The 23,630-nt window shown below is 42.8% G+C and overlaps 4 protein-coding genes across 5 annotated transcripts; 3 read left to right on the top strand and 1 right to left on the bottom strand.

Moving 5' to 3' along the window:
- The first annotated feature begins 1,804 nt into the window (after positions 1–1,804).
- On the top strand, positions 1,805–4,871 carry ddrgk1 (DDRGK domain containing 1). 2 transcript variants are annotated; one of them, XM_029452164.1, is made up of 8 exons: positions 1,805–1,938; positions 2,849–2,998; positions 3,226–3,347; positions 3,654–3,755; positions 3,838–3,960; positions 4,049–4,087; positions 4,168–4,273; positions 4,471–4,871. In XM_029452164.1, exons 1-8 carry the CDS (start codon positions 1,851–1,853, stop codon positions 4,629–4,631), a joined length of 891 nt encoding a protein of 296 aa, XP_029308024.1. In that variant the 5' UTR covers positions 1,805–1,850; the 3' UTR covers positions 4,632–4,871. The 2 variants fall into 2 exon arrangements, with proteins under 2 accessions (XP_029308024.1, XP_029308032.1); XM_029452172.1 differs by lacking the exon at positions 1,805–1,938 and adding an exon at positions 2,035–2,736.
- A 159-nt stretch (positions 4,872–5,030) lies between these two features.
- cars2 (cysteinyl-tRNA synthetase 2, mitochondrial) lies at positions 5,031–9,587 on the bottom strand. The gene is made up of 15 exons (XM_029452127.1): positions 9,254–9,587; positions 9,121–9,171; positions 8,926–9,043; positions 8,767–8,838; positions 8,428–8,533; positions 8,237–8,317; positions 7,926–8,055; positions 7,578–7,711; positions 7,081–7,148; positions 6,916–6,982; positions 6,619–6,757; positions 6,193–6,316; positions 5,730–5,828; positions 5,435–5,632; positions 5,031–5,323 (listed from the first exon to the last, which is right to left on the bottom strand). The coding sequence occupies exons 1-15, from the start codon at positions 9,514–9,516 to the stop codon at positions 5,243–5,245; spliced, it is 1,731 nt and encodes a 576-aa protein (XP_029307987.1). The 5' UTR covers positions 9,517–9,587; the 3' UTR covers positions 5,031–5,242.
- atg3 (autophagy related 3) lies at positions 9,549–14,983 on the top strand. Its single transcript, XM_029452152.1, has 12 exons — positions 9,549–9,795; positions 10,134–10,175; positions 10,316–10,365; positions 11,823–11,893; positions 12,406–12,513; positions 12,954–13,006; positions 13,231–13,318; positions 13,393–13,427; positions 13,507–13,653; positions 13,735–13,862; positions 14,012–14,080; positions 14,177–14,983. Exons 1-12 carry the CDS (start codon positions 9,724–9,726, stop codon positions 14,256–14,258), a joined length of 945 nt encoding a protein of 314 aa, XP_029308012.1. The 5' UTR covers positions 9,549–9,723; the 3' UTR covers positions 14,259–14,983.
- Positions 14,282–23,361, top strand: slc19a2 (solute carrier family 19 member 2). Its single transcript, XM_029452140.1, has 7 exons — positions 14,282–14,416; positions 15,546–15,796; positions 17,641–18,159; positions 18,270–18,510; positions 18,770–18,962; positions 21,237–21,378; positions 21,562–23,361. The coding sequence occupies exons 2-7, from the start codon at positions 15,674–15,676 to the stop codon at positions 21,724–21,726; spliced, it is 1,383 nt and encodes a 460-aa protein (XP_029308000.1). The 5' UTR covers positions 14,282–14,416; positions 15,546–15,673; the 3' UTR covers positions 21,727–23,361.
- Positions 23,362–23,630: the final 269 nt, after the last annotated feature.

The following is a 23,630-nucleotide window of genomic DNA, read 5'->3' as shown; positions in this document are numbered from 1 at the left end:
TTAAACGATTAGCTCGTCCTCACTTTCATTTGCTCTCTTCTCTTCTGTTCTTACGTTCTACTGCTGTTCTCTGAAAACTGCTGACCGGGACATTCTTTCAGCTCCTGCTGCATGAGCAGAGAACGAGTTCACTGCCTGCTGTTCCACATTCAGACATGATGCATGATGAACTCATTACATGTTCTTTAGTCCCGTCATAAAGCACTGTTATTAAAGGGGTGTAGAGATTCAGTATTGCACTTTTATAATGTCAGGGTGTTTGTAAAAACAAATCAGAGCAGCAGGGATCCAGATGTCCTGGCTTTTACTGGTGAAGCTGGATCCTGCACTTCCAATGATTACATCAATAACATAGTTTTGTTGGACCATCAGTATCTGATAAATGCCCATGTCTTTAAAAACGCTTCGTGTTATTAATTTTAGGTCTCGAGCTGAGCTGAGATGAGCCTCGTGACCCCCAGTGACATCATCTGGGTTATTTCTTTTCAGACCTCACAAAGCTCCTACAGAGCCTCAAAAGACATTATAAAACTCTGTTTTCTCAGGCCGAGCAGGACCTTTTATAACTTAATTACAAGTGCTTGGAATACTTTTTACATTGTTGTACTGGTGATTTAAATAAAGGATCTGAATATTTTTGCCATTTTCATTCCTTTTTCCCTTTCTTTGGGGGCCCTGTGTTAAAATGTAGCCTCGTTTTAAGACCTTCATCACGTCACTTTTGTTTTTGTTGTACAGTCCTTAATTAACGTGTTCAAATGACCCGACAACACATCTCAAGTCATAGTCATAAGTCATAAGTCATTGACTGGGTTTAGCCAGAGCAAGGTGGATTTTTATTAGTATTTGCAATTATTACAGTAGTTTAAGTATTTATATATATATATATATATATATATATATATATTTAATATTATATGTATTTGTATAGTCACTATGGCAAAGTGGATTATACTTTCAGATGTGATTTATTACAGAGAGCGCAGCACTGCCAATGTGACCTTCCCTCTGACTTGATGGATGAGTGTGTGTGTGTGTGTGTGTGTGTGTTTGCGTGCATGCGTCGTGCTTGTGTGTTTGTGAGAGAAAGAGAGAGGGGGGGGGGCTACTATTAGCGTGTCAGCAGTAGAGGTGATGTCTGCAGAGGGAGCGTGTTTGCCACCTAGTGGGTGTCAAACTGCACTGCATGTTACCTGAGTGGACAAACTGCCTTGCTTGCTGAAGTAGGTCTTAGATCTGCTAAGGCGGCATTATTTTGGTCACAGGTTTTTAATAATATACATGCTGATGTAGAGCTAAAATGCTACTTAGAATGATGTCTCTTATGTACGTTTTGCAGATATGTTGCATTCATTTTCTCATTTGCTCTATCTACAACACAATGATTTTTAAAGAAGTAAAACATTTCTTCAGAAAAGGAGTCTGCTTGGGGAGGCATCATATAAAACAAGAGAAAACTGATCTAGGAGAGATGTTTATCTTTAACTCCCATTCTACCCGTCCATAATCCAGTCCAGCAGGTGGCGCTAATGCTAATATCAACTGGCTGCCAAGCGCTAATACACAGAAAGACGTCTGGGATGAAGTGAAATCGAGGACGTTTAAGGAAACACAAGATAAACTTTGATTTTATCTAAACTCTGAATTGCGTTTTTTATATTTTTATTTCACAATTAACATCCAGTTAATTTAATGTCATGATTCCACACACATGGCGGTATGCACCTTCTACGGTGGTTGCGGATCGCAAATTAACACAACGAAGAAGAAAAATCACAGTGTAATGAGCTGGAGACTGACATACATGTAGAAAATAATATATTTAGTCAAAGTATATTTTAAGAACAGCTATGGATATAGCTCTGTATCTAATAGCAGCTACCATCCTCGTAGTCCTGATTTTGTTTGCCTTGAAGGTGCGGAGGAAAACACAGGAAGGTGAGGAGCCTTAACATAAGCTAAACACTGGTGAGCTAATGTTAACCGTTAGCATAGTGGTAACGTAAGCTAAACACTGGTAAGCTAATGTTAACCGTTAGCATAGTGGTAACGTAAGCTAAACACTGGTAAGCTAATGTTAACCGTTAGCATAGTGGTAACGTAAGCTAATGTTAACCGTTAGCATAGTGGTAACGTAAGCTAAACACTGGTAAGCTAATGTTAACCGTTAGCATAGTGGTAACGTAAGCTAAACACTGGTAAGCTAATGTTAACCGTTAGCATAGTGGTAACGTAAGCTAAACACTGGTTTAGTTAATGTTAACTGTTTGCATTGTGGTTAACAAGCTGTTGCTTTAACATAAGATTTGTAAGGTTGACGTTTTCGAAACTGTCCTAGTTTTGACACCACAATACATATTTAAGTAGTGAAAGGGAAACAGTCGAGCTGGAAACTTTGCCGCTGTGTTACTTCTTTACGGTGACGTCAGCTCACAGCTCACTCGTCATAAAGTGACAGCTGATCCTCAATCAGCTCTGATCAGCACATCATACACCGGAGACACACACGTGATGGAATCTCTGTGTCATTTACTTTCTAGGTTCCGTTTTAGGCAAATGATACCTAAATGTAATGAATTCTGCAAAAGAAAAGAATTGGGAGCACAAAAGATCCGATCAGAACCTTCTTAGCTGAAACCTATTTCAGGGGGAAAAAAAATGTTGCAGTTTTTTTTAAATATCTGAAGGGTTTTAACCTAATAATTGTATGAATGTATAAAGGAAAATGTTATTATGGTAAGGGCCATGTACTAATCTGATGTGATATGAAATTTGAAATCTTCACAGTCTTAACATGTGCATTGCATAGACAGTACTATGACATGTTGTGTGCCCTCTCTATGCTCAGCTGATGAGGAGCTTCACAGGGATGTTGTTCGGGCAGCGGGGCCCCCTCAGCGGGCAGCAGAGGAGCGAGGGGCCGGGATGCCTCGCAGGAGGAGAAACCTCGCCACGGTGATGGCTAACAGACGGCCACAGAGAGAAGCTGTGGAACATGGTAAACTGAGCAGATCACTTCAACATCAACATGCACGTGTTGTAATGTTTCATAATGAGCTTCTGTGTGAGCTGCTCATCAGGGTTCAAATGTTTGTGAAATAATCCGATAATACTGAAACTAGGGACGTTGTGTTTATGATCAGAATGATTTCTTTATGAGCAATAATTGCTAACATCTAATGCGGGATGTAAAAGAACATGTAACGAGTGTTCCGTTGCTTCCAGAGGAGGAACTGTTGGAGGAAGAAGAGGAGGACGAGCAGCAGAACCTCCAGCCGACCGCAAAAGTTGGAGCCAAGAAGCAGAAGAAGCTGGAGGAGAAACAGGCCAAGAAAGCCCAGCGAGAGGTCAGGGGTCCACACTGCACACTGAAGCTGCCAACAGCTACACAACATTCAAACTAACCCACTGCTCCAGAACTCAAAGGATATCTTAAATCTTAGGAAAAACATTTTGATGTCTATTTGGGAAGTTTAATTGGCATTGACGTTCCAAAGTGTGTCAGTTTACTATATCACTGTAGTATACACTGTGTAGAATTACTATGTAGTCTTTGTCATACTGGCTGAATACAAGATGTTATGACTTAGGGGGGGTCAGTATGAGCAGCAGCAGCCATCCAGTGTTGTTATCTTTTATTGTTTTCTTTTCAGGTGGAGATGGAGGAGAGGGAGGAGAGGAAGAAGATGCAGGAGCTCAGAGAGCAGGAGAGACGTCAGGACGACGCGAGAGAACGCCAGCTGGAGCAGAAACAGGTCACACACACACACACACCAACTGATTCCTCCCCGTGTGTTCACACGAGGAGATGCTGAGACTCTGCTGGTGTTTATTTAGGAGGAGGAAGAGCGCCGGGCTCAAGAGGAGCAGGACAAACGGGAGCAGGAGGAGTACTTAAAACTCAAAGCCTCCTTCACTGTAGAAGAGGAGGGAGTGGAGGAGCAGCCCACTGAGGACCAGGTCACACCTGCAGAGCTTTTTCACATTCTGCTTTCTGTCTTTTGTCTGCAATAGATTTTAAACAAGTCTTTGTGTTCTTTACTCTTAGTCACGCAATCTGCTGCAAGAGTTCATCCAGCACATTGAGGTGAGAGCTCTCTTCACACTCCAACATGTACTCAAGTAGCTGCATATCTTCCATACTTCAGTGTCTCCTCTGTCCTGCAGACCTCTAAGGTGGTTCTCCTCGAAGACTTGGCTTCTCATTTTGGGATGAGGACACAGGATGCTATTTGCAGACTGCAGGACCTGTTGGCTCAAGGCTCACTGACAGGTTAGTTTGCCTGGAGAGTAACATGGGAACATGAGCTAATCTTTGTATAAATGGCACACAGAAATGTTCCTGTGTCTGAAGTTCCAGGGTGTCCACATCACCCTAAAAACTGTGCCACAGATTCATGATGTTGCACGACAGAAGCATAAGTAAGAGATTGAGCATTAAATCTTCTTCTCTTGTGATGTTTCCTGAAGGAGTGATTGATGACAGAGGGAAGTTCATCTCCATCACTCCAGACGAGCTGGACTCCGTGGCTCGTTTCATTAGACAGAGAGGCAGAGTGTCCATCACAGAGCTGGCTCAGGCCAGTAACTCTCTGATCAACCTGACGCCCGAGAGCCGCAGCAGCGCCTGATGGGACGCCCCACTGCTGCAGCACCGCCCCACTGCCGTCTCTTCATGAGGATGCTGAAGAATAATCTAATCTGACGATTGCACTCGACCGCTGGTGAAAAGCACACAAGACGGCCGGTGCCAGGTGGGGTGCTGATCTGTTGTACAGTGACGTCCCGGCTCAGTGGTCTTCACTCGCCTGTAAATTAACACGCCCGACATGAAAAACATTGGGAGAAATAAAGTTTGCGATTCAAATTTCTCACATTTCTTGTGTGTTTGGTCGTTTACGTCGTAAGAGCTGCACAACGATTTGTTTGAAATGATCAAAAACTCCTTGAATATTCTCTATAGTCCTGTAGGCTCACACAGGATGTGGGGCTCAGCAACAAACACATTCCACTCCAATCACACATACCCACATCTGCACCATTAAAACACAACTAATAAACATTACATTTATTACAGATATATATTCTACCTTCTGAAGCATTGAGTATGAAAGTTGATTCTCTGATGGCACATCAGGCATTTAACCGTAAGTTAGTTTCTGGCATGAAGGTTTGGTCTCCTTTTCTTAAAGTCTTTCAGTTGATGAAGTGAAACTGCGTCCGTGTCAGACACAGATGTATTTCAGCTGGATGTCTCCTGGTCTGGATCCTGGACTCTCTGTTTTCTCTCAGTCAGCTCCCATGTGGAGCCGGCTCCTCGATCCTACAACAACAACACATCAGTCCATCCTCCCTGTGATATTCTGTATTAAAGTAAATGTTTTTCTGAATTCAAATACCAGTTTTCATTTTCATGTGATCCGACCCAGCATACCTTTATAAGCACTCCCAAGGGTGCCAGGTCATTCCTGAGAATGTCACAGGCTTTGAGGAGCGGGATCCTCTCTGGATAAAGTCCAGTTGCTGGTTCATCACGATGAGCAAGTGCGAACGCTCGAACTTCACTTCTGAAGTGAGTCAGCTGCTCCACGACCCCCTCCAGACTTCCACAAGTAGTGACCCCATCAACATCCTACACAGTACACACACACACACAGGAGGAAATGTGTGAGAAACAACACACACAGACAGACAGACAGACACACACACAGACATCTCTGAGCTCTGACCTTACTGTACAGCAGATCGATCCCAAAAATATCCAGCACCTCTCTGATGTAGCTGACCATGGCGCCGAACACTGCAGGGCTGCGAGCCCCGCCCTCACACTACACACACACACACACACACACACACACACACACACACACACACACACACACACACACACACACACACACACACACACACACACACACACACACACACACACACACACACACACACACACACACACACACACACACACACACACACACACACACACACACACACACTATCATCACTCAGTGCTTTCAACTGATTAGTGACATTTGTACATATTAAAGTTTGGTGCCACCTTGTATCGGTGCAATGGACTGCTCCAGTCTGACTGCTTATGCTTGTTGTCGGTGAACGGATGGTAAACAGTCACATGGTCAGCACATGTATCCAACGTGTTGGACACCAACTGACGAGCAGACAGCGAGTTACCTTAGAAACAGGCTGGAGTTGGCAGTTTCCATGGTAAACCAGACTCATCACAGCGCTGATGGCTCTCGGGGTATCAAAGTCATCTGCCAGAGCTTTCACCACGCTGGACTTCGTGTTAGCCAACCTGAGTCACAACAAACAAGTTCTGAAACATAACTACAAGAAGAAATAAATAAGAATGTCATATTTATTGTATTTTAGAGGGGGAGTGTTACTGTGCGTGCGGTCCCCCACCGTGAGAACATGAATAGACCTTGTTCTCCACACATGCAGTCCCACTGCACATCAAACCTGCTCCCTTTGACTTTACCAAGTGCACATTCCTCATTTAGTCATTTTAAATGAAATACAACTTTTAAATCATGTTTACTCTTCAACAACTCTAAGCCCTCACACAAAGAACAGAGTAGGAGGTGCAGTTACTACCTCTCCCAGAGAGGAGCTTCCTGTACGGGTGAGCACGGCAGCTGACCCTTCATGTAGGCCCGAGCATCCTGGACAAAGGTGGAGATGGTTCCAAGGGAGGTCCGAGCCTCCAACATGCTGCTGTCACTGTAGTCTATAGCTGTGGAGACGAGACGGGTGTGTGCCACGGAAATATTTAACAGCTGTTTTCACTGGTTAATTCAATTCATTGCCTGATACATTTAGAAACACAATTAGTAACAAATAAATTCATGACATTGCACTGAGCAAAAGTGAAGAAACATCCATCTGTCCCACCTGATCTGTATTTAGTCAAAAGACAAAACATCCGGAATTCATTGGCAGAGTAAGACTGCAGGAAATCCTGATGGAAATAAAAAAACATTATTTTCAAAAACTGCAATACACAATGTGGAAGACGCACAAACCAGTTACTCAATGAGTGGTGAATAATCGATTTACCTTGATGGTGACGTAGTTCTTTAAAGATTTAGACATTTTCTCTGCACTGCCTTTTAGGTGTAAGTGCCCTAAAAACAAACAAGAAGCAGAAACACTAAACCGAGATTAACCCTTAGCATACTGGTGAACATGTATGCTTTACTTAGTGTACAGTGATAAACAAACTGTACACAATTATGTCTGCAGGAGGCAAACATATGAATGGGAAATAAAAAACTGCCACTGCAAATTAGGAATAGAAGTATTATTTGTTATATTTATTGATCGTTAAACGAGGTGTGGATGAACAACGCAGCAAAATGGAATCTGTGGAGCGTGTACTCTTAGCGGCTGCCTCACTTTGGTTACTCGTCATTGTCCTTTGAGGAACTGACAGCAGGATTCCATAAAGCAACATTTCAATAAGCAGCCGCTAAGAGACTCCCGCCCTCTAACATGGCTGGTGCACTGAGAGGATTAGACCTTCAGGAAAAGACGGTGTGGTGTTCTGGAGTTACCCGAGTGGAGGAAGTAGTTCGCCCACTGTCCACACTGATGATAGGCTTCACTCTGAGCGACCTCATTCTCGTGGTGAGGAAAGGCCAGGTCGATCCCTCCAGAGTGGACATCCAGCTGACTCCCAAACACTGCGCTGAAGAGCCATGTCAGCAGTGAGACTTCTATGGATTATTTACAGTCATTCATGAACTAATCTGTTGACTATGCCTCATAGTCGTTTATTAATTTAGTCACATAGATCTTAATAAAGAACTGTTCTTCAAGCCTCGAGCGCCTTGCTATGTAGAACCTGCATCCTCAGACAGACGCAGGAATACACATATAGCAGAAGACTAACTGAAGCAAACCTTGCGATGGTGGAGCATTCAATATGCCAGCCGGGTCTTCCTCTGCCCCACGGAGATTCCCAGTACGGTTCCTGAGGCTTGGACCGCTTCCACAGAGCAAAATCCCTCGAGTCTCGTTTATTTGTGCTGCCTGGAGAAGTGTGCAGTTTGTTGTCCGTTAGTAAAGCTAAACATATTGTCTGCCTAACACGGAACAAGCAGTGTCTCAAATATAACTAAGTGCCTTGCTCAGGGGCTCAATGGTGGCAGCCCCTGGTGATGAACTCACAACCAGTGTTCTGGTTGGAAACACTGAAAACAGAAACACTTACCAGGTTCCCCCTGAGAATCCATAGCTCCAACAAACTTGCCGTAACGATCACCAATGGACTGGATGTCAAAATACACGTCACCTACAACCGAAGCGTTTCACAAACGTTAACTCGGGTATTGTAGTGATACAGCCATTACTGTATGTCTATAGGCGAAATAACAATAATACAGAAAAAGTTCCCACAGTCACCTTCTTTTGTGGCGTAAGCGTGTCCATTTGTGATGATCCCTTCAATAAACGTGACAATGTGATGCACATTCTCAGTGACTCTTAAATACACTGCCGGAGGAATCACCTGAAAAACAACGACAGAATACAAAGTTTATACATTTTACAGTTTGTGCCTCACAGCAAATCACTGAAATATATATATTCCACTTTTCTATCCTGTTCATAAAACGATTCCCTCCGGTGTATGTTGGAACACAGACCAGCTTGGGAAAACATCCTCCGCGTATTTTACCTCGTCAATGTCATCTTAATGAGCTATTCAATTAAAAACACACAACATGTGACCTTATCACACACCTTTAATGATAGCATATCCCTCTTGAATCCATCCTCATACACTGTGGCTATGACACTTGGCGAAACATTGTCCTATAAAACAAGGAAGACACGTATTCTGAATAAACAAGCTTTCAACAAAAAAGGGAATGAAATCAGCAGCCACTCCTGTGATCTTACCTCCCAACTTCTTTTGATAATTTTGTCATCAATGTCAGTGATGACCATAGCATGGATGACAGTGATTCCAAACAACCTGGACAAAATCCTCTGCAGGATATCAAACCTGACATACGAGCTGTGACAAGAGAAAGCCATTATGCTCAGACACATATGACCAGCTTGTACACATAATATAGGTGTTTATGTCATTACCATGCATGACCCAGGTGGGCATGGTCGTATACAGTGGGTCCACAGCTATACCTGTAACACAACACATGTCAAATACTATGTACGGTAATCATACATACTGTGTGTATATTCATCATTTAACTATATTCCGTACCAGGTAGCTACTCCCTCTCTTGCCAGAATAAGAGGCTCTTTTTGTTTGGTCAGACTGTTGAAAGTCTTTAAACCCGTGTCAAACCCGCCGGGTCTCATCCATTTCTTCGCTGAAACACCGCTACAGTTACCATTTGTTCTGACTTTGACAGTGTTGACTGACTGAGCCGAGCTGAAAACACCGCAGAGGACCTTTTCTTTCCAGAACCCCGACCTTACGGAATACCTCAACATAGTGCGACCTCGCTTTGAATGAAGCAACATACGCACTGCTAGCTTAGCCGAGCTACTCGCACATCACGTCTGTCACCTCCGCACTTCTCGTGAGAGTTGGATACCGGAAGGGTTCGGACGTATCATGTGATTTGCTCTTGCTGGCACTCTGTTTGAGTAGCTATGTCAAAAGTATTATAATTTTTAAAAGACTGTTTTTGAAGAACCTCTCGTTTTCTCCAAAGGGTAAAATACAAGATGCAGAACGTTATAAACACAGTGAAAGGGACGGCTCTCGGTGTGGCTGAATTTCTCACGCCAGTGTTGAAGGTAAACTTACATTACATGAGCTAACGTTAGCTTGTTGATTGGTGGTGGCTACTATGAGGTGTCATACGTACATGAACATATTATCAAAGCTATCCAGTAATCTAACAGTAACATGCGTCATTATTCATGTGTGTTAGTGTTATCCAAGGCACTCCTTGGATACAAGTGAATAGCCATGTTAGCACAGTTCTTCTTGTAAATGCGCATCACTTTTCACAACTGGAGGTTAATACTATGTCTTAAAGCCCGAATATAAGATGCAGTTTTGGTTCTGTTATCTCTATACTATTCTCTATTTTATTCTTATTATTGTATCTATGTTATTCTATTAATCACAGGAATCGAAATTCAAAGAGACTGGAGTCATTACACCAGAAGAGGTAAGAACATACCTGTTAAAGGCCCATCTACAAATGTGGATTATGTGTTGTATTACTTTAATTTATGTAAATAGATATTCAAAATCATACGGCCTGTTATATGTAAATGTATACTTAATCCCTTTTATTTTTTGTTTTAGTTTGTTGCAGCTGGAGATCATTTGGTTCATCATTGCCCCACATGGAAATGGTGAGTGTCCACTTAGAGGTGAATCACAGATTTATGAATTCCTTGTGGTAAGATCCCCTTACATGTGAAATATGATTATTAGCTCTTGGAAGCTGACTGAGTTTGGGACTGCTGGTAGTAATGTTAGTGCTGTGGTTACTGCTGGTAGTAATGTCAGTGTTGTGGTTACTGCTGGTAGTAATGTTGGTGCTGTGGTTACTGCTGGTAGTAATGTCAGTGTTGTGGTTACTGCTGGTAGTAATGTTAGTGCTGTGGTTACTGCTGGTAGGGTAGTAATGTCAGTGTTGTGGTTACTGCTGGTAGTAATGTTAGTGCTGTGGTTACTGCTGGTAGTAATGTCAGTGTTGTGGTTACTGCTGGTAGTAATGTTAGTGCTGTGGTTACTGCTGGTAGTAATGTCAGTGTTGTGGTTACTGCTGGTAGTAATGTCAGTGTTGTGGTTACTGCTGGTAGTAATGTCAGTGTTGTGGTTACTGCTGGTAGTAATGTTAGTGCTGTGGTTACTGCTGGTAGTAATGTCAGTGTTGTGGTTACTGCTGGTAGTAATGTCAGTGTTGTGGTTACTGCTGGTAGTAATGTTAGTGTTGTGGTTACTGCTGGTAGTAATGTCAGTGTTGTGGTTACTGCTGGTAGTAATGTCAGTGTTGTGGTTACTGCTGGTAGTAATGTTAGTGTTGTGGTTACTGCTGGTAGTAATGTCAGTGTTGTGGTTACTGCTGGTAGTAATTTCAGTGTTGTGGTTACTGCTGGTAGTAATGTTAGTGTTGTGGCTACTGCTGGTAGTAATTTCAGTGTTGTGGTTACTGCTGGTAGTAATGTTAGTGTTGTGGTACTGTTGGTAGTAATGTTAGTGTTGTGGTTACTGCTGGTAGTAATGTTAGTGTTGTGGTACTGTTGGTAGTAATGTTAAGTGTTGTGGTTACTGCTGGTAGTAATGTTAATGTTGTGGTTACTGCTAGTAGTAATGATTACTGCTGGTAGTAATGTTGGTGTTTTGGTTCTGCATTTTCTGGCCTTGATTGTCAAATTGTTAAAATAGCAGTTAGCTTAGCCTACATGGTAAACGTAGCTAGTCTTAGCGACCGCTCAAAGCGTTTTTACAACAGCATTGTCAGCATTCACACATACATTCATACAGAGGCAGAGGCTACCACACAAGGTGCCACCTGCTCACCAGGAGTGATGCACTAAATACACCATTTTGGGAACAATTTGGGGTTTCAGTATCTGGCCCAAGGACACTACTGGTCATAGTGTTAACACTGTGGTTACTGCTGGAACTATAACATTATATATGACTTGCACCACAAGGTATGATTCTGTACAATGATGAAAAGGCCTCACAAGACCTGACCTTTTGATGATTCATACCCCTGTTACACAACCTTTCTGTTAATACAAAGCTTTTTGATTTAAAATTGATGTGAATTTGTGCCTGTGGTTCCCTCTTCCTTTAGGGCCACTGGAGAAGAAGTCAAGGTGAAGCCATATTTGCCGCAGGACAAACAGTTTCTCCTGACACGCAATGGTAAGAAGTGGATTTAAAGTAAGGACTGCTGTTTATTTTATGTTTCAGTCCCATCAGCAATTTGTATTTGTTACATAAAAAACTCTTTCCAGTTCCCATAAAGGAAAAAGTTCCCTCGGGAAGCAACTCTCACATTTCCATTGGTTTGACTTTAATTTGCAGTGTGGCAGAACTAGAGATGAAGTTTGAGAGGGATGTAAAAGCAATATAAAGTAATGCAAAGTAAATTATTTTAAAGGGTCTTTGACTGAATATTTCCAGTTTATTAATTGCTTAATAATTTTGAACAATTTCTAATACACACTGGAAATATTATTTTTAATTTCAGTGGCACAGTCCAGTGTCCATTAATAAAAAACTTTGGTTGTGAAGTATAGGTAGGGCTGTTGTGTTACCCCACTATCATTGTTAACATATTTGAGAGCTTTATCTTTTGACTTTCTTTACTTCTAGCAGGTACTTCCTCTGGTTTGTGTTTACAGTGTGCTGACTCTGTGTTTGCGGTCTTGCAGTTCCCTGTTACAAGCGTTGTAAACAGATGGAGTATTCAGATGAACTGGAAGCCATAATCGAAGAGGATGATGGAGATGGGGGCTGGGTGGACACTTACCACAACTCAGGTTTGACATCATCTCGACATCCATACGTTGCCTATATTCTGAGCATTGGTTGCACCTAGTTACATTGTTCAAAGTCAGAAACAGAGCAGGTGGGGTGGCAGCACATTGGATATATTAAACATTGATTGTCTTTGATCTACAAAGAGGTCAGAAGAGTCAGAAAGCTTGTTCTAGTCAGCAGAGACCTAAGAAGGACCACATATCCACTAACACGTTGAGTAATCGCACTAGAGATCCCAGACTATTACAGATGCATTACCTAATGTAATGGCAGGGCTTGTGATTAATGGTTACAGCAGCTCTTTAGAAGTGGATACCAGTTAGATTTGGCAGATTCTGAAATGACTTGCTTATCAATTCTTATGAAATCCTTGTTCAAATGTAATTGATATTAAATAATGATGAAGAACATTTTTGCTGACACTGCTGTGTTTCCACAGGTGTGTTAGGAGTCACAGATGCTGTACGAGAAATTTCACTGGACAATAGTAAGGTATGCTTAATCATTATTCTTTGGTTTGGTGTTGATTCTGAGTGGAATCCTGAAAATCCAAAGATAGTTTGGTTTACTTAGCGGGTGGTGCAGTGGTTAACTGTCCTCACAGCAGGATGGTTCTGGGTTGGGACTTGCCATCTCTCAAGGTCCTTTTTATATGTGTCACCATTTTGTTTAAACTGTTGTTGAAGTGTTCTTTTTTCAAATTTGAATTCCTCTAGGATAATAACATGAATGCCAAATCGGCAGCGTGTTGTGATGATGATGATGAAGATGATGGAGAAGATGGAGAAGCAGCTGATATGGAAGGTAGGTCATATCCTAGCAGTAATGAAGCAGTCATTGGGCTGGACTTTAACTCATGTTGTCCTTTGTCTTTTCAGAGTATGAGGAAAGTGGCCTGTTGGAAACGGACGAGGTAGACGTCTCAAAGGGTTGCATCTTATCATTTATTGTGTCAGTCCAACTACCTCCTTACGCTTCTGTCCTCTGTCCAGGCCACCTTGGACACCAGGAAAATGGTTGAGGCCAAAGCAGAGCCTGGGAGTGAAGACGCCATCCTTCAGACTAGAACATATGACCTGTACATCACATATGATAAATACTACCAGACCCCTCGACTCTGGCTTTTTGGATATGATGAAGTATGTACCACCCCTGTTTATTCTAAGAAACCTGAAATAGCACATGCACGGAAGTGTTTATCTTGTTTGTGTGTCTCCCAGGAGAGGCAACCGCTGACTGTAGAACAGATGTACGAGGACATCAGCCAGGACCACGTGAAGAAGACGGTCACCATCGAGAACCACCCCAACCTGCCTCCACCTGCCATGTGCTCCGTCCACCCCTGCAGGTGAGAGAGACACTACAACTAATGCGTTACAAACAGGAACATATGAACACATGTTCTTTTTGTGTAGCGTCTTAAAGGAATAGTATGCAAGTGTTTGATAGTATGACAAAAGATGCAAAAATGACACTTTGATAACCTTTTTCTTTCAGACATGCTGAAGTGATGAAAAAGATCATTGAGACTGTGGCAGAAGGGGGAGGAGAGCTGGGAGTACATATGTATCCTTCCATGGTGAACATGAACGCCAACATAACGCCTACTGTGTTACTGCATTGTAACTTCTCTCTGTGACTTTCCTTAACTGCAACTTCCAGGTACCTTCTGATTTTTCTCAAGTTTGTCCAGGCCGTCATTCCCACGATAGAATACGACTACACGAGACACTTCACCATGTAGCTTCATGAATCTGCCTCTGCTAATGCAACAGGGGAAAGACGAGCTCTTCTGCCTCTTGTGTTGAGAGTATATCTGGCCTGGTCTGATTACAACCAGTTTGAGGAGTGTTTGTACTCTGAGACACTTTGCGTGGGTGCAGGACATATGGAATGTTAGAGGTATGTGACAAAACTGAAACCCAGAGTCAGATCGATATCGGTTTATCTGTGTGCATCCAGTACTGGGCTAAATGTGTTGTGTCTAATTGTCGCTAGCCTACCGCATGAAAAGTCTTATTTTCATGTCGTATTGTTTTATTTCACCAGTGGAAAAATAGAAATGTAAAAACGACACACTTGGATATATTTGTAACTCGCTTGCAATTTTTTTTTCCGTCTTTCATAAAATTGGCTCGTAGTCTCTTCTCACTTGCGGTCTTTGTGCTAAGCTAGGCTAACCCGTCCTGGACACACTTCTGTGCTGGGAACACACAAACAAATCTGATCTCCATCTTTTTCCTCTGACTCTGGGTCAAGGCTGCAGACAAGGCTCGGTCCCACAATTTGGGCTGTCCTGCTGATGTTTCTCTCTACAGGTTTAATGTTGTGACCACAATGTGGTGAGATCTCACAAAGTTCTTGTTAAGAAGATTTTGATGCCGTTACTAAAACTCACCCCATTCCACACTGCTTCGCTGCTTGAAATGTAAGATGTCTCTTTCAGAAAATAAATTAACCCCAATTGTGTAAAGTTTCAACTTCTTGAGTTATTCAAACATCAGACTGCAACAGAAAGCATGTGTCGATGGCCAGGCCTTTTCAATCACCAAAGGTTCTTGTGGGTCACTCCTATGGTTTTCGTGTCTTACTTGGACAATTTCTCCTCCTCTGTAGCTTGTGTTAGAACCGTGAGACATTGTTTTCAGTTGGTCTTACTTTTACTGCCTGGCTCTGAATTATTTTATTATCGCAAGCCTCTCTACGTACTTCAATAAATCCTTCAGTGAATTTCTGTTCTAGTTTGTGAGGATTTTGAATTATATACTGTATGTGGATTATCACAGTAACGTGTCAAACAGTACTTGCACAACTACATAAAGCACCTGCTTCAGTAATCCTCGCTTTACTTTCCTTGTTTTCTGTTGGTCGGTTAAAATATTCACATGGATAGTCAATAGTTGATTATCTAAAACCCCCCCACATTTCTACATATGGAGCCTAGGTAGGCTTTAAAAAAAACAAAAAAACATTGCAATATCTGTCTGAAAGACTCATCTCAGTTTATACCATGCTGCTGCTCCACATTCAGACCAGCTGGTGGCGTTAGTGCGCGCACACACGGCCGTTTACCAGCATCCCCACCAGAGAAGAAGAAGCAGTACGCTGTCAGTAAGCAGAGCAGCGTGAGCGTGTGGAGGTCGAACTCGGGAGTCCAACATGTCTGTGCTCCACCCGACTCTCCTGCTGTGTGTGTACGGCTTCTTCTCCAACCTGCGGCCATCAGAGCCTTTCCTCACCGCCTACCTGATGGGGCCAGACAAGAACCTGACGGAGACTCAGGTGAGCTAGGTTGTGGGCTGAAGGCTCGCGAGCGCTTAGCACTGCCTACTTCCAAAAGACCTTGCGTCACATTTAAACTTGACGCAATAATCATTTAAACTGAATTATTATATTTTTATCTTCTGCACGAATGAATCAATTTTCTAAATACAGTTTGTGCGTCCTATTTAATTTCCCATTTCTGTTATGTTTGTACATGAAAGGTGATGATATTCGAGTCATGGAAAGAAGCCGGTTTAAAAAGTGAAAATAAAGTTGATATCTGACCAACCTGAACATTTCTAATCACATTCTTCCTGTTGTGGCGGTCAGAGACATCATTCAGGACTTTTTTTTTTGTAAATAAATAGTCCCTAATGAAAGTCTAATTCAAATGATCAAGAGTAATGGTGACACAACACACATTTACCGCCACTGGTATCTATACACACATCTTAAAACCTGGACTGATCAATCCAGAACCATCTGTGTGCCTCTGTGATTAAGAATTATGTTTTTTATAAGTTGGATAAACTGACCCTTTTTGAAGACCTCTTCCTCAGCAGCATGTCTTTACACAGAAGTGATGACCTTTGATCACAGACGTTTGTCAGCCTTAGTACAGACTAAAGCAGCATTGTGTTGTATTGTTACACCAACACAAGAGCTGCTTGTGTCAGAGCTGCAGCATCGACACACATTCTTCCTGCTGTTTCCTGATCTTTTGGCACCTGCGCAGAATAATCCCTCATGAAAAAATGTGAGATTCTTTGGAGTTTCTGCTTAATCCTAAAATAATTCCTTCAATCAAGTGATACGATGGCCTTGAAAAGTTTTAAAAAGAGAAGCAGTGATTAATCTGTTCCCAGTGCTCGACCATACTAAAGTAGCACATTACTGTTCAGTTTGTAGACCATATATATAAAGTCATGGGAAAATTGGTTCAGAAGCAGATTTTTTTTACTGTAAATCAAAGCAGTTTCAGGAAATGCAGAAAGTGGATGAAGATATTAAATCGGCCACAAATAGACGGGAGTCTTTGCATTATTCCTTTTGATACTGTTCTGCACAAAGTGTTGTCAGCTGTTAGGAGTCCGGATCGATTGTCCCATGCAGTTACGATGTGCCACAAGGACTTTCCAACACCGCTGAATAAGTGCTAAAGCTATAGGTATGCAGGTGATGTAGTTCTTTAATGCTCATGGGAAATAACAACAGGAATAACTCAGGATGTGGAGATTAGCTGTCTTGTGATTTAGGCCCAAATCCAATCCGGCCTCCTGCACCTCCCACCCTGTGGCAGCTGAATGAGGCTCCCTTCTTTAAGGTGTACGGTGTAAATAACCTCACTCCAGCAGAAACGGGAACTGTCTTAACTTTTCGTAACCATAGTTTCCTATCGCCATCTCTCAATTAAAACGGACCTTTCTGTGTTTTTGTAAACATCTTGTTTTTTAACTCCGTGTGAGCTGCTTGGTTTTTACAACAGTCTCTGTAAACATGCAACACTTTATAATCCATTAAGTTTTTAACGTCTATGTTAATATTAGATGCCTGTTTGAGAAATGTACTAGTAAATGTTTGCATGAAACTATTTTTGGATTGTGTTCCATGGCGTTTCATGAGCAGCTCTTCTCCTTTACATGCCTTTTAGCTGTTTATGATTGGGGGGTTCAGACTCATTACATTCAGACAATGTTAAAGTGACCGACACCGCTCATACCTGACGCAATGTTTAATGTTTATTAATATAATTCTAATTATCTTACTGTTTGTTTTTAAGATATTGTTGCTGAGAGGATTAAAATAAGTGAAATAAAGTAAGTTGAAACTTATTACTGAACTTTTTCATCCGTTATCTACAGGTCGTAAATGAAATCTATCCAATCTGGACATATTCCTACCTGGTGCTGCTGTTCCCCATCTTCCTGGCCACTGACTACCTCTGTTACAAGCCTGTGTTGGTCCTGCAGGCCACCAGCTTAGTAGTGACTTATGTAATGTTGCTGAAGGTGCAGGGCGTGCTGGCCATGCAGCTCCTGGAGTTTTTCTTTGGGCTCGCCACAGCCTCCGATGTGGCCTACTACTCTTACATCTACAGCGTGGTGGCGCCGGCGCACTACCAGAGAGTGACGGGTTACTGCCGCAGCATCACTCTGTTTGGATCCGCTGCTGGGTCTCTGACGGGTCAGCTGCTCCTCTCTGGGGCCAAAGTTCGGCTGGTCCACCTTGTCATCATCACTCTGGCGTCAACCGCTGCAGCCTTTGTGGCTCCCTGGTTTCTGCCCATGCCCAAGAAGAGCTTGTTCTTCCACAAGACTGCGGCAGCAGTGGCCCTGTTGGAGAAGGCTGAGGACCCGCAGAGGGAGCAGGTTGTCTCCACAGTGAGTGACCATCTGCTTTGTTGGAGTCACGCCATCATGGCGGGATTCATCGGTTAAAATGTGAATGTTTGTATGAAAGCCATGTTCAGCCTCCCCCACTCTCTATGCAGATATCCAGTTCCTCTGAGACACGGAGTCATAGTGTCGTGGAGGTGATACGGATACTGTTTGATGACTTCCTGACGTGCTACAGATGTCGACCACTGTTGGCCTGGTCGGTGTGGTGGGCTCTGTCCACCTGCGGCTACTTCCAGGTCATCAACTACTCTCAAGCACTGTGGGAGAACGTCCGTCCATCGCAGGACTACGAAATCTATAACGGCTACGTAGAGACGCTGTCCACACTGCTGGGTGAGGGGGGGCACTTCCTCAGATTTAGTCTTATTCTTTTAGATGATGTGCTGCGTCAGATTAGCTGCATGTTGACAAAATAATCCAAATTTACGTTGTTGTTTTTTTTGCTTAGTCGAGTTAAAATGATTTTGTCAAACGCTGAAATGCTTTTAGATAAAGTGACTAAGTGTAACCCCCCAGGCAGCAGGACATGTACACACACGTAGTGTGAATGAACAGAATTGTAAGAGTCGCTCTGTGTTCTGCTGCTCTGCAGGGGCTCTGGCTGCTCTGCTGGTGGGCTACCTGCCTGTGTGCTGGGCTGTGTGGGGGGAGCTGGCTCTGTGTGTCCTCTCCCTGCTGATGGCTGCGTGTGTGCTTGTCATGGACATGCTGAAGAACATCTGGCTGTGTTACAGCTCGTACGTCCTCTTCAGAGCCACCTACATGCTGCTCATCACTGTGGCCACGTGAGTACAGAGAGCTCCCCCTCGCTCACTGCTTATTCAGTTACATGTAAGACTCGAACTTATAGTTAGGTCCATAAATATTTGGACATTGACACAATGTTCATAATCTTGGCTGTGTACACGACCACAATGGACTTGAAATTAAACAATCAATATGTACTTTAAGTGCAGACTTTAAGCTTTAATTTGAGGGTATTTACATCCAAATCAGATGAATGGTGGAGGAACTAAAACACATTTTATACGTGGTATCCCCTTTTTAAGGGACCAAAAGTAATTGGACAATTGTCTGTTCAGCTCTTCCATGGCCAGGTGTGTGTTATTTCCTCGTTAGTTCATTTACAAGGACCAGATAAAAGGTCTAGAGTTCATTTCAAGTGTGGTATTTGCTTTTGGAATTTGTTGAGGTCAACTCTCAATATGAAGTCTAAAGAGCTGTCACTATCATTAGGCTGAACCATCAAAACAAACCCATCAGAGAAATAACAAACATTAGGTGTGGCCAAATCAACTGTTTGGTACATTCTTAAAAAGAAAGAACGCACTGGTGAGCTCAGCAACACCAAAACAACTTGAAGACCATGGAAGACTACTGTGGTGGATGACAGAAGAATTCTTCTCCTGGTGAAGAAAAAGCCCTTCACAACAGTTGGCCAGATCAAGAACACTCTCCAGGAGGTACAGTCGGTGTATCTGTGTCAAAGTCAACAATGAAGAGAAGACTTCACCAGAGTAAATACAGAGGGTTCACCACACCATTGGTGAGCCTCAAAAACAGGAAGACCAGATTAGAGTTTGCTAAAACGCATCTAAAAAAGCCTGTAAAGTTCTGGAACAACATCCTCTGGACAGATGAGACAAAGATCATCTTGTACCAGAATGATGGGAAGAGAAGAGTATGAAGAAGGAAAGGAACTGCTCATGATCCAAAGCACACCACCTCATTAGTGAAGCATGGTGGTGGTCGTGTTATGGCGTGGGCATGTATGGCTGCCAATGGAACTGGTCCCCTTGTATTTATTGATGATGTGACTGCTGACAAAAGCAGCAGGATGAACTCTAAAGTGTTTCGGGCAATATTATCTGCTCCTATTCAGCCAAATGCTTCAGAACTCATTGGACGGCGCTTCACAGTGCAGATGGACAATGACCCAAAGCATACTGCGAAAGCAACCAAAGAGTTTTTTAAGGCAAAGAAGTGGAATGTTCTGCAATGGCCAAGTCAGTCGCCTGACCTGAATCTAATTGAGCATTTCACTTGCTGAAGACAAAACTGAAGGGAAACTGCCCAAAGAACAAGCAGGAAGTGAAGACAGCTGCAGTAGAGGCCTGGCAGAGCATCACCGGGGACGAAACCCAGCATCTGCTGATGTCTATGGGTTCCCAGACTTCAGACTGTCATTGACTGCAAAGGATTTGCAACCAAATATTAAAAGTGACAATTTGATTTCTGATTATGTTAATTTGTCCAATTACTTTTGGCCCCTTTAAAAAGGGGATACCACGTATAAAATGTGTTGTAATTCCTCCACCATTCATCTGATTTGTAAATACCCTCACATTAAAGCTGAAAGTCTGCACTTAAAGCACATATTGATTGTTAAATTTCAAGTCCATTGTGGTCGTGTACAGAGACAAAATGATGAAGATTGTGTCAAATATCCAAATATTTCTGGACCTAACTGTATATAAACAGACAGATATTTATCTTGATTATCTGAAACAATAAGGTTAGCTTAGATGTTAACATGTACATGCTAGCTTTGTGTTTAAATGCTCGTTTGTGAATGTGCACTGCTTTTATGAAGAGTTGGACCTGTGTGAGCATCTTTATATTGTTGAGTTGGTGACCTTTTTTAAATTCAGAATGTGAAATGCATGTAGAAGCGACTGTTTGACTGTTCAGTGACCGCATGACAAAACATATCAGACCAAGTTAAGCAGTAATGGTTCAGACAACTGTAAAGAGAAAGGGGAACGCGTATAACTGTGGTCCGGATTGCAGCAACTATTGACTTTAATGTCTTCACACTAGACCAAAGGTCCACGAAAAGAAGCGCACATCTCCAGCTGCTGCAACGTGTTCTGGTTTGAAAAGTGTGGGAACCCTGTAGAATCACCAGCCCGACAAAAACCTGCTTCTTAACTGTAGTGGAGGCAGTGGGTTGTGGGTGGCTTGGGACGACCGCTTTCTGAACCACTGCAGTGTATTATTTCATATCTTTTATATACAAATAAATGTAAGCAAGAGTTCTCTGCCCTCTGCCCCCTCAGATATCAGATCGCAGCCAGTCTCAGCATGCAGCGCTACGCCCTGGTGTTTGGAGTGAACACCTTCCTCGCCCTGCTGCTGCAGTCTCTCCTCACTGTGGTGGTGGTGGACTCCGCCGGCCTCGGCCTCGACGTCTCCAGTCAGGTGAGAAGGCACCACGAGCTCTGCGGGGCCTGGCGACATGGACAAGATCCAATATCACGCTATCTTTTGAACAAATGCCTCAGTATCAAAATTGTAGGGTTGACCTATTGCGATAACAAAATGTTTATTTTGAACCACCTCCCACAGTGTACGTTTGACTGGTGCTTGTCTTTTTTTCCTCAGTTCCTCATCTACGGCGTCTACTTTGCTGTTATTTCTCTGGTCTTCCTCCTTGCTGCGCTTTGCAAATTGTTCTCCAGGAGGCGCTCCAAGCAGCAGGAGGTCCTGGCCAACAGCCGAGCACAAACGGAGTCAGACTCTGCTCCGGCTGGAGACGGCAGCTCCTGAAGATAGGGCATAATGATTATGAGCTCGTCATGTAAAGGAGCCCACAGGTGAGTGAGCACGGTGCGTCCACGAGGTGAGCGCCAGTGTTGTATAACGACTGCAGACATTAAAACACTTCCAGTTGGACCAATTGATTTTGGCCACAAGTAGCAGAAGAATTCCAGAACACTTCACTGTACTGCGGCTTTAAGACTGTTTGTGTTGAGGTTGCTGAGAGCCCTGAGGCGGAGCCATGCAGCATCACCGGAGCTGCGTGATGATCCTCCTTCAGTTCACACACATGAACAATCTATGATCCCGAATAACGGGCTTCATCTCATGTCGCACTATTTTACAAATGTTCAGAATTCCATTTCTTAGTTTAATGAAGTTGGTGCCTTGATGTTAAAAAAGCTAAATAAAGACTAGGGATGGTACCTTTCTTAAAGGCACTGCCACTTCTGTGTTACGTTTGAAAGTATTCTGTATTATATTATGTGTTAAAGTATGTATTATTTCTTCCTATAATTGCAGATTGCAGTTGATCTAATGAAAGACGATGAAACGATGCTGTAGAAGCTTGAAATGTTACAAAGCACCACATGTTCATTACTGCAGTGAAGGAACATGATGATGATGATAATAATGGAGTTTTGTGTTGCAGAGGAAGATGTCAGGTGACAGAAAATATAGAACATAATGTTATATTAGAATATAACTTATATTTTATGTGTAGAAGTGATGACCAAAGTATTGTCTGACCTGAACCACATTAGGCAGCGACGCGTGGTGACGGCCTCATTAACTCTTCATAACGATGCTTTGTAGCTCTTGTAGAAGTAATACTTTATTTGTTTTGTAGTACAATCAGTGACTAATGTTTCATGTAAAAGTGTTTTAAATGTTATTCATGTTGTATGAAAGCACGTGTCATCACTACTGATCTGTGTACATCAGAAGTGAGGATGGATTTTAAACAGGAGGCCTTTTGCTGTGCGAAGCGGCTCCGCTGCTCTTTCCTCAGGAAGGTTCACTGCACATCTCTGTGGCTTAGGTGGAGCGGGTCGTCCGCTAGCCTGCCGATCAGGGGGGTTAGACCCCCGGCTCCTCCAGTCCAAGTGTCCTTGGGCAGGATACTAAACCCTGCCCCCCCCCCCACAGCTGCTGTCTCTGCAATAACTACCAAATGTTTTGCCTACTAAATATTGTCTTTTTGTGTTATATATATGTGTGTTTGTTTTCACTGTTCACATTCTTTTTTCACAAAACAGGAAGTCTCCAGCCACAATAGTGAGAGGTGCTTAGAGATGAGCACACATGGCGGCATGCTTACAGCAGCACTTTACATGTTGAAATGCTAACATTTGCTAATTAGTACGACACGCACAGTGCAGCTGAAGCTGATGGGATGCAGGTATTTGTTCATAAGCCAAAGTATTGGACAAATGTAAATGTTGACCTGATGGCACTAGATGGAAGGATGAGAGGGAACATGAACATCTGAACCACATTTCATGTCAATTCATCCACTAGTTGAGATGTTCCACTCAAATGTAAAGCTGTCAAGCTGAGTGTTGTTCCTAATTCACTGATGAGTGAATGTTTTGCTGGTTGGTTGGATAAATGATTAAAATGTCAGTCTGTAACATGCAAACATGTCTCTGTGAAATGAATCGGGCATTCTCATCACGTTTATGCTTTACAAATGTGAATGTTGTGCACTTTCCCTTTGATTTTCTTCTGATTTTGTCGTCTTGGGGAACGGCCTGTTTGTTCATTAAAATGCACCAAACTTTGAAAGTGTGACAAACATTACAGCAACAGTCAATGGTAAAATTCAGTGTATTTATCTTTTGTTGGGCTCTGCACAACGGCTGAATAAAAGCCAGAATAAGGAAGGAAGCACGTGTCATGAAAACTGCTCA

This window comes from Cottoperca gobio, chromosome 2, assembly GCF_900634415.1.
Source record: "Cottoperca gobio chromosome 2, fCotGob3.1, whole genome shotgun sequence".
Classification (NCBI taxonomy): Eukaryota; Metazoa; Chordata; class Actinopteri; order Perciformes; family Bovichtidae; genus Cottoperca; species Cottoperca gobio.
Note: the sequence above shows the minus strand (reverse complement) of the source record. Positions and strands in the feature narration are given on the sequence as shown.